Raw genomic sequence first — 10,917 nt, forward strand, 5'->3', positions numbered from 1 at the left:
CCCTCCCTCACAGACTTACTATCACATTAGCCACTCCCACAGTAACCCCTCCCCCACAGACTTACTATCACATTAGCCACTCCCACAATAACCCCTCCCCCACAGACTTACTATCACATTAGCCATTCCCACAGTAACCCCTCCCTCACAGACTTACTATCACATTAGCCACTCCCACAGTAACCCCTCCCTCACAGACTTACTATCACATTAGCCACTCCCACAGTAACCCCTCCCCCACAGACTTACTATCACATTAGCTACTCCCACAGTAACCCCTCCCCCACAGACTTACTATCACATTAGCTACTCCCACAGTAACCCCTCCCTCACAGACTTACTATCACATTAGCCACTCCCACAGTAACCCCTCCCCCACAGACTTACTATCACATTAGCCATTCCCACAGTAACCCCTCCCTCACAGACTTACTATCACATTAGCCACTCCCACAGTAACCCCTCCCCCACAGACTTACTATCACATTAGCCACTCCCACAGTAACCCCTCCCTCACAGACTTACTATCACATTAGCCACTCCCATACTAACTCCTCCCCACAGACTTACTCCCACAATAACCCCTCCCCCACAGACTTACTATCACATTAGCCACTCCCACAGTAACCCCTCCCCCACAGACTTACTATCACATTAGCCACTCCCACAGTAACCCCTCCCTCACAGACTTACTATCACATTAGCTACTCCCACAGTAACCCCTCCCTCACAGACTTACTATCACATTAGCCACTCCCACAGTAACCCCTCCCTCACAGACTTACTATCACATTAGCCACTCCCACAATAACCCCTCCCCCACAGACTTACTATCACATTAGCCATTCCCACAGTAACCCCTCCCCCACAGACTTACTATCACATTAGCCACTCCCACAGTAACCCCTCCCTCACAGACTTACTATCACATTAGCCATTCCCACAGTAACCCCTCCCTCACAGACTTACTATCACATTAGCCACTCCCACAGTAACCCCTCCCTCACAGACTTACTATCACATTAGCCACTCCCACAGTAACCCCTCCCCCACAGACTTACTATCACATTAGCTACTCCCACAGTAACCCCTCCCTCACAGACTTACTATCACATTAGCCACTCCCACAGTAACCCCTCCCCCACAGACTTACTATCACATTAGCCACTCCCACAGTAACCCCTCCCTCACAGACTTACTATCACATTAGCCACTCCCACAGTAACCCCTCCCCCACAGACTTACTATCACATTAGCCACTCCCACAGTAACCCCTCCCCCACAGACTTACTATCACATTAGCCATTCCCACAGTAACCCCTCCCTCACAGACTTACTATCACATTAGCCATTCCCACAGTAACCCCTCCCTCACAGACTTACTATCACATTAGCCACTCCCACAGTAACCCCTCCCTCACAGACTTACTATCACATTAGCCATTCCCACAGTAACCCCTCCCTCACAGACTTACTATCACATTAGCCACTCCCACAGTAACCCCTCCCTCACAGACTTACTATCACATTAGCCACTCCCACAGTAACCCCTCCCCCACAGACTTACTATCACATTAGCTACTCCCACAGTAACCCCTCCCTCACAGACTTACTATCACATTAGCCACTCCCACAGTAACCCCTCCCCCACAGACTTACTATCACATTAGCCACTCCACAGTAACCCCTCCCTCACAGACTTACTATCACATTAGCCACTCCCACAGTAACCCCTCCCCCACAGACTTACTATCACATTAGCCACTCCCACAGTAACCCCTCCCCCACAGACTTACTATCACATTAGCCACTCCCACAGTAACCCCTCCCCCACAGACTTACTATCACATTAGCCACTCCCACAGTAACCCCTCCCCCACAGACTTACTATCACATTAGCCACTCCCACAGTAACCCCTCCCCCACAGACTTACTATCACATTAGCCACTCCCACAGTAACCCCTCCCTCACAGACTTACTATCACATTAGCCACTCCCACAGTAACCCCTCCCCCACAGACTTACTATCACATTAGCCACTCCCACAGTAACCCCTCCCTCACAGACTTACTATCACATTAGCCACTCCCACAGTAACCCCTCCCTCACAGACTTACTATCACATTAGCCACTCCCACAGTAACCCCTCCCCGAAAGACTTCCTACCACATTAGCCACAAGGGTGCAGTGATGCCCCAAGAATGAGCCCCCACCTGGTGAACTGAGGGAGCTGCCGGTAAGTCTCGGGCACATCCAGGGGCTTGTATACAAAGTGCAGTAGCTCCGGGATTCCCACCAGGGAGGCGCTATAGGAGCAGTAGCGCATGGCCCCGCCCAGGGCTTGCAGGGAACCCTGGGATTCCATGGCCGCTTGGATCTTCCCCTTGCAGCCGGACACGGCGTAGAAGGACTCCTTGTCGGTGGAGAGCAGCACCAGGCACACGGTGCACTGAGGGTCCAAGTAGGAGATATAGGCATAGAAATAGCCATCAGGGTTGAAGCGAGGAAGGCAGATGGGGGTCCAGATCTCCCCCGCCTGGAAGGCAGAAGATGCCCCGATGAGGTTGAGCAGGAGGTGCAGGTCGGCAGGGTCCAGCCGGCAATCCTCAATCACCGCCTTCTCCTGCACCACCGTCACCAGCTGCTGCTGGGCCACCAAGATGGAGAAGACCAGGTTGGGCGTGATGGCCTTGGTCAGGATGGAGCTGAGCGAGTCCCTCAGGGTGCTGGGAATGGCCACGCAGCGCACCGCCCCCAGCAGAACCCCAGGGTCCATCTCCATCGTGTCCAGCAGGCTGTCCAGAATCTTTTCAGAACCGGCCAGCAGCCGGCGCAGGTCGTAATTCTTCTTGCGCTCAAAGATGCGCGCCACGCTGGCCTGGGTCAGCATACTGATAATCTGGTAATAGACGTAGCGCAACTCCTGCCGCAGCTGCTCCTCCGACTGGGGGGTGCGCGACACCGACACCAGCACCAGGGGCCCCTCCTGCAGGAACACCACCTTCTGGTTATCTGCAACGCCAAGCGGGACAGCGGTTACTCACCCTCCTGTGTACCCCCATACTGTCTAACACTATGGCACCCCCTACCCATACGTATAGATACACATATACAGAGAAGGAATGTTCTGGGCACACAATAAGCTGTACCCCCATACTGTACTGTCTAAGGGAAACACTATGGCACCCCCTACCCATATGTATAAATACAAATATACAGAGAGGGAATGTTCTGGGCACACAATAAGCTGTACCCCCATACTGTACTGTCTAAGGGAAACACTATGGCACCCCCTACCCATATGTATAAATACAAATATACAGAGAGGAATGTTCTGGGCACACAATAAGCTGTACCCCCATACTGTACTGTCTAAGGGAAACACTATGGCACCTCCTACCCATATGTATAAATACAAATATACAGAGAAGGAATGTTCTGGGCACACAATAAGCTGTACCCCCATACTGTACTGTCTAAGGGAACACTATGGCACCCCCTACCCATATGTATAAATACAAATATACAGAGAAGGAATGTTCTGGGCACACAATAAGCTGTACCCCCATACTGTACTGTCTAAGGGAAACACTATGGCACCTCCTACCCATATGTATAAATACAAATACACAGAGAGGGAATGTTCTGGGCACACAATAAGCTGTACCCCCATACTGTACTGTCTAAGGGAAACACTATGGCACCTCCTACCCATATGTATAAATACAAATATACAGAGAGGGAATGTTCTGGGCACACAATAAGCTGTACCCCCATACTGTACTGTCTAAGGGAAACACTATGGCACCTCCTACCCATATGTATAAATACAAATATACAGAGAAGGAATGCTCTGGGCACACAATAATCTGTACCCCCATTACTGTACTGTCTAAGGGAAACACTATGGCACCCCCTACCCATATGTATAAATACAAATATACAGAGAGGGAATGTTCTGGGCACACAATAAGCTGTACCCCCATACTGTACTGTCTAAGGGAAACACTATGGCACCTCCTACCCATATGTATAAATACAAATATACAGAGAGGGAATGTTCTGGGCACACAATAAGCTGTACCCCCATACTGTACTGTCTAAGGGAAACACTATGGCACCCCCTACCCATATGTATAAATACAAATATACAGAGAAGGAATGTTCTGGGCACACAATAAGCTGTACCCCCATACTGTACTGTCTAAGGGAAACACTATGGCACCTCCTACCCATATGTATAAATACAAATATACAGAGAGGGAATGTTCTGGGCACACAATAAGCTGTACCCCCATACTGTACTGTCTAAGGGAAACACTATGGCACCCCCTACCCATATGTATAAATACAAATATACAGAGAAGGAATGTTCTGGGCACACAATAAGCTGTACCCCCATACTGTACTGTCTAAGGGAAACACTATGGCACCTCCTACCCATATGTATAAATACAAATATACAGAGAAGGAATGTTCTGGGCACACAATAAGCTGTACCCCCATACTGTACTGTCTAAGGGAAACACTATGGCACCCCCTACCCATATGTATAAATACAAATATACAGAGAAGGAATGTTCTGGGCACACAATAAGCTGTACCCCCATACTGTACTGTCTAAGGGAAACACTATGGCACCTCCTACCCATATGTATAAATACAAATATACAGAGAAGGAATGTTCTGGGCACACAATAAGCTGTACCCCCATACTGTACTGTCTAAGGGAAACACTATGGCACCCCCTACCCATATGTATAAATACAAATATACAGAGAAGGAATGCTCTGGGCACACAATAAGCTGTACCCCCATACTGTACTGTCTAAGGGAAACACTATGGCACCCCCTACCCATATGTATAAATACAAATATACAGAGAGGGAATGCTCTGGGCACACAATAAGCTGTACCCCCATACTGTACTGTATAAGGGTGCCTAGGTTAGGGGCACCAGTAGCCATAGAGGGGCAGGAAGGTACCTGAGTAGATGGAGCGGATGGAATTGTCCCCACTCTGTACGAAGCTGACCAAAGCCATCATGACCCCCATGGTGGAGGACAAGGCTTCCTCGTTGCCATGCCGAGAGTAAATGGGCTTCCCGGCCTCACTCAGTACAAAGACATGTTTCCTCCGGGAGCGCCAGCCCTCGGCACTGATGTCCTCGTCTCGATGGATGGGACTGGTGGGCGGGGAGACATCAGAAGCTCCTCCCCCAACCACTGGCGGAAGGGTAGGGAAGTCTCCAGAGTCCTCCAAAGTGTTCTCTGTGGAGTCAGATAGTTCCCTGGAGCTGCTCTCCTCACAAGCCTCACTGGGCCCGGGGCCCGAATCCTCCTCTGGCCCATCTACAGCACTTCCACTCTCACAGCCCTCACCCACAATCCCTTGCTCTGTGTCCTCACCATTCACCTCCGGCATTGGCTGCTGGTAGGGCTCAGTAACAGTGCGCCCCAAAATTGTCTCCAACTCTGCGCCAACAACAGGCCCCAGACTCGTTGGTCCCAGTTCCGCACTAAAACTGGGCCCTAGTGTGGCACCCAAAGTGCTCGGCTCCGGTTCCTCTCTAACAGCGGGCCCCAAAGTGCTCGGCTCCGGTTCCTCTCTAACAGCGGGCCCCAAAGTGCTCGGCTCCGGTTCCTCTCTAACAGTGGGCCTCAGGGTGCTTGGCTCCGGTTCCTCTCTAACAGCGGGCCTCAGGGTGCTCGGCTCCGGTTCCTCTCTAACAGCGGGCCCCAGAGTGCTCGGCTCCGGTTCCTCTCTAACAGTGGGCCTCAGGGTGCTCGGCTCCGGTTCCTCTCTAACAGTGGGCCTCAGGGTGCTCGGCTCCGGTTCCTCTCTAACAGCGGGCCTCAGGGTGCTCGGCTCCGGTTCCTCTCTAACAGTGGCACCCAAAGTGCTCGGCTCCGGTTCCTCTCTAACAGCGGGCCCCAGGGTGCTCGGCTCCGGTTCCTCTCTAACAGCGGGCCCCAGAGTGCTCGGCTCCGGTTCCTCTCTAACAGTGGGCCCCAGGGTGCTCGGCTCCGGTTCCTCTCTAACAGTGGGCCCCAGAGTGCTCGGCTCCGGTTCCTCTCTAACAGCGGGCCCCAGTTCCTCTCTAACAGTGGGCCCCAGGGTGCTCGGCTCCGGTTCCTCTCTAACAGCGGGCCCCAGGGTGCTCGGCTCCGGTTCCTCTCTAACAGTGGGCCCCAGGGTGCTCGGCTCCGGTTCCTCTCTAACAGCGGGCCCCAGGGTGCTCAGCTCCGGTTCCTCTCTAACAGCGGGCCCCAGGGTGCTCGGCTCCGGTTCCTCTCTAACAGCGGGCCCCAGGGTGCTCGGCTCCGGTTCCTCTCTAACAGCGGGCCCCAGGGTGCTCGGCTCCGGTTCCTCTCTAACAGCGGGCCCCAGGGTGCTCGGCTCCGGTTCCTCTCTAACAGTGGGCCCCAGAGTGCTCGGCTCCGGTTCCTCTCTAACAGCGGGCCCCAGTTCCTCTCTAACAGTGGGCCCCAGGGTGCTCGGCTCCGGTTCCTCTCTAACAGCGGGCCCCAGGGTGCTCGGCTCCGGTTCCTCTCTAACAGTGGGCCCCAGGGTGCTCGGCTCCGGTTCCTCTCTAACAGCGGGCCCCAGGGTGCTCGGCTCCGGTTCCTCTCTAACAGCGGGCCCCAGGGTGCTCGGCTCCAAGTCCTTGGGATAGGTTCCTTGGGGAGAAACCTCACTAGGGTGACCCAATGGAAGGCCTGTTGGGTCGGGGTGTCCCTCCTGCGGGGAGCATTGTCGGGGTATCACCTGCTCATCTCTGTTACCTGCAGGGAAAGGACAAAGACAAATGTAAGATGGAGAGTAAAACTCACTGGCCCAGTACAGATCGTTACTGGTCCCTAATCATTTCCCCCAGTGGCACTGGGTCCAGATCTGACCCTGCTCGGGGCCCTATGCATAAACATGGAAATGAGAGCAGCCAATCAGGGCAGGACTAATTCTACCAATGACAAGCCTCATGCTGATCATTGGCCCTTGTATATTATAGGGCCACAGCACAGAGAATTGGACCCTGCTGTCTCTATCCACCATCACTCACCTGTGTGTGTGCCAGCCGCTCCCCGGGGCCCCAGGCCGCTCTCCATGCTTGCATGCCCCCGCACCTTAGGGACACAAGCAGCACATTAGTAGCATGTAAAGGGGCCCCACATCTCTAGCTATGGGGGGGGGAGCCAGGTAAAGGGGCCCCACATCTCTAGCTATGGGGGGGAGCCAGGTAAAGGGGCCCCACATCTCTAGCTATGGGGGGGGGAGCCAGCCAGGTAAAGGGGCCCCACATCCCTAGCTATGGGGGGGGAGCCAGGTAAAGGGGCCCCACATCTCTAGCTATGGGGGGGGGAGCCAGCCAGGTAAAGGGGCCCCACATCCCTAGCTATGGGGGTGACAGCCGGCCATGTAAAGGGGCCCCAGATCTCTAGCTATGGGGGGGCCGGTTGGGTTATGGGGCCCCAGATCTCTAGCTATGGGGGTGACAGCTTGGGTTATGGGGCCCCAGATCTCTAGCTATGGGGGGGCCGGTTGGGTTATGGGGCCCCAGATCTCTAGCTATGGGGGGGCCGGTTGGGTTATGGGGCCCCAGATCTCTAGCTATGGGGGGGCCGGTTGGGTTATGGGGCCCCAGATCTCTAGCTATGGGGGGGCCGGTTGGGTTATGGGGCCCCAGATCTCTAGCTATGGGGGTGACAGCTTGGGTCATGGGGCCCCACATCTCTAGCTATGGGGGTGACAGCTTGGGTTATGGGGCCCCACATCTCTAGCTATGGGGTGACAGCTTGGGTTATGGGGCCCCACATCTCTAGCTATGGGGGTGACAGCTTGGGTTATGGGGCCCCAGATCTCTAGCTATGGGGGTGACAGCTTGGGTCATGGGGCCCCACATCTCTAGCTATGGGGGTGACAGCTTGGGTTATGGGGCCCCACATCTCTAGCTATGGGGGTGACAGCTTGGGTCATGGGGCCCCACATCTCTAGCTATGGGGGTGACAGCTTGGGTTATGGGGCCCCACATCTCTAGCTATGGGGGTGACAGCTTGGGTCATGGGGCCCCAGATCCCTAGCAATGGGGGTGACAGCTTGGGTTATGGGGCCCCAGATCTCTAGCTATGGGGGTGACAGCTTGGGTCATGGGGCCCCAGATCTCTAGCTATGGGGGTGACAGCTTGGGTTATGGGGCCCCAGATCTCTAGCTATGGGGGTGACAGCTTGGGTCATGGGGCCCCAGATCTCTAGCTATGGGGGTGACAGCTTGGGTTATGGGGCCCCAGATCTCTAGCTATGGGGCTGACAGCTTGGGTCATGGGGCCCCAGATCTCTAGCTATGGGGGTGACAGCTTGGGTTATGGGGCCCCAGATCTCTAGCTATGGGGGTGACAGCTTGGGTCATGGGGCCCCAGATCTCTAGCTATGGGGTGACAGCTTGGGTTATGGGGCCCAGATCTCTAGCTATGGGGCTGACAGCTTGGGTTATGGGGCCCCAGATCTCTAGCTATGGGGGTGACAGCTTGGGTCATGGGGCCCCAGATCTCTAGCTATGGGGGTGACAGCTTGGGTTATGGGGCCCCAGATCTCTAGCTATGGGGGTGACAGCTTGGGTCATGGGGCCCCAGATCTCTAGCTATGGGGGTGACAGCTTGGGTTATGGGGCCCCAGATCTCTAGCTATGGGGGGCCGGTTGGGTTATGGGGCCCCAGATCTCTAGCTATGGGGGGGGCGGTTGGGTTATGGGGCCCCAGATCTCTAGCTATGGGGGGCCGGTTGGGTTATGGGGCCCCAGATCTCTAGCTATGTGGGTGACAGCTTGGGTTATGGGCCCCACATCTCTAGCTATGGGGGGGGCGGTTGGGTTATGGGGCCCCAGATCTCTAGCTATGGGGGTGACAGCTTGGGTTATGGGGCCCCAGATCTCTAGCTATGGGGGTGACAGCTTGGGTTATGGGGCCCCAGATCTATAGCTATGGGGGTGACAGCTTGGGTTATGGGGCCCCAGATCTCTAGCTATGGGGGTGACAGCTTGGGTTATGGGGCCCCAGATCTCTAGCTATGGGGGTGAAAGCTTGGGTTATGGGGCCCCAGATCTCTAGCTATGGGGGTGAAAGCTTGGGTTATGGGGCCCCAGATCTCTAGCTATGGGGGGTGACAGCTTGGGTTATGGGGCCCCACATCTCTAGCTATGGGGGGTGACAGCTTGGGTTATGGGGCCCCAGATCTCTAGCTATGGGGGTGACAGCTTGGGTCATGGGCCCCAGATCTCTAGCTATGGGGGGCCGGTTGGGTTATGGGGCCCCAGATCTCTAGCTATGGGGGTGACAGCTTGGGTTATGGGGCCCCAGATGTCTAGCTATGGGGGGGCCAGTTGGGTTATGGGGCCCCAGATCTCTAGCTATGGGGGTGACAGCTTGGGTTATGGGGCCCCAGATCTCTAGCTATGGGGGGGCCGGTTGGGTTATGGGGCCCCAGATCTCTAGCTATGGGGGGCCGGTTGGGTTATGGGGCCCCAGATCTCTAGCTATGGGGGGCCGGTTGGGTTATGGGGCCCCAGATCTCTAGCTATGGGGGGCCGGTTGGGTTATGGGGCCCCAGATCTCTAGCTATGGGGGGGCCGGTTGGGTTATGGGGCCCCAGATCTCTAGCTATGGGGGGCCGGGTTGGGTTATGGGGCCCCAGATCTCTAGCTATGGGGGGGCCGGTTGGGTTATGGGGCCCCAGATCTCTAGCTATGGGGGGGCCGGTTGGGTTATGGGGCCCCAGATCTCTAGCTATGGGGGGGCGGTTGGGTTATGGGGCCCCAGATATTAAGGGAAGCAGCCAATCACATTTGGCTCCGGGGTTCCCGGCACAAACACCAGGCCCAGCTTCTCCAGCAACTTCTGACTCCGCCCCGCACCGGGCCTATCGATTCCCCCCCACCCCCGGGTACAATAACCCCCACACCCGGATATCGGGGTGCGGAACCCCGTTCCCTACAGTAGGGAGCACTAAACTCACCCACAGGAGCGACCAGCCGAGCCCCCAGGACGCACAGCTGAGCAGGAGGGCGGGACTTCCGGCAGCCAATCACGCAGCGCAGAGGCGTTCCCGGCGGGACAGCAGCTCCTATAGGAGAAGAAAGAACACATGGGGAGGCGTGGCAGCTAGCACGACGTCACTGTGCAGGCGGCTCAACTTTACAAACTGTCGCCTGACTGGAGAGACGCCGCCATCTTGGTTTGACTTGGAAAGGGATTATGGGTAGGTGTTGGGATTAAAGGGGCAGCAACGCTAAATTCCTAATGGCAGTCACATGACTTGTTACGTCAGTAACACTCCCTGTTGCCATGGTTACCTGAGCCCACTATAACAACAGAGTGCAGGAGGGGGGCCTAGGGCTGGGGTACAGGCTTATTTACCCCCTGGGGACCTTCTAGCTGCCCTATAGGGGGCAGGAGGGACAATGTCTGTGCCCACATGGCTGCTTATAAGGGCCAATAGGGGGCCATGTTGGGATTGGGGTGCTGGTTATTGCCCCCACAGGGAACTGAACTCTGCTCAAGGTACTGCTCCATTTGCCCCCGGGGAGTCAGGAAGGAGCAAATCTGAGAGGCTTCAGCTGCTTTTTACCCTCCCTGGAGGCATTTAGGTAAGTTGGGGTGCCCACCCCTGTACCTACAGATGCCCAGGCTGCTGGGGTGCCCACCCCTGTACCTACAGATGCCCAGGCTGCTGGGGTGCCCACCCCTGTACCTACAGATGCCCAGGCTGCTGGGGCACCCACCCCTGTACCTACAGATGCCCAGGCTGCTGGGGTGCCCACCCCTGTACCTACAGATACCCAGGCTGCTGGGGTGCCCACCCCTGTACCTACAGATGCCCAGGCTGCTGGGGTGCCCACCCCTGTACCTACAGATACCCAGGCTGCT

The 10,917-nt window shown here is 55.7% G+C and overlaps 1 protein-coding gene across 10 annotated transcripts in view; it reads right to left on the minus strand.

Moving 5' to 3' along the window:
- Window positions 1–10,220, minus strand: part of LOC100485203 (vacuolar fusion protein MON1 homolog B) — a 14,225-nt gene extending 4,005 nt beyond the window's left edge. Inside the window, exons 1-5 of one of the 10 annotated variants that reach the window (XM_031891031.1) lie at window positions 10,007–10,220; window positions 7,062–7,125; window positions 6,473–6,786; window positions 4,987–6,409; window positions 2,215–3,013 (exon numbers count right to left, since the gene is read on the minus strand). In XM_031891031.1, coding sequence (XP_031746891.1) covers window positions 2,215–3,013; window positions 4,987–6,409; window positions 6,473–6,786; window positions 7,062–7,107 — 2,582 coding nt within the window. In that variant the 5' untranslated portion in view covers window positions 7,108–7,125; window positions 10,007–10,220. Of the gene's footprint in view, window positions 1–2,214; window positions 3,014–4,986; window positions 6,787–7,061; window positions 7,126–10,006 lie in introns of all 10 variants that reach the window. The other 9 variants (XM_031891038.1, XM_031891037.1, XM_031891036.1 and 6 more) reach the window with 9 other exon arrangements.
- Between the last annotated feature and the right edge of the window lie 697 nt (window positions 10,221–10,917).

The sequence above is a fragment of the Xenopus tropicalis genome, chromosome 8, assembly GCF_000004195.4.
Source record: "Xenopus tropicalis strain Nigerian chromosome 8, UCB_Xtro_10.0, whole genome shotgun sequence".
NCBI classification, from domain to species: domain Eukaryota; kingdom Metazoa; phylum Chordata; class Amphibia; order Anura; family Pipidae; genus Xenopus; species Xenopus tropicalis.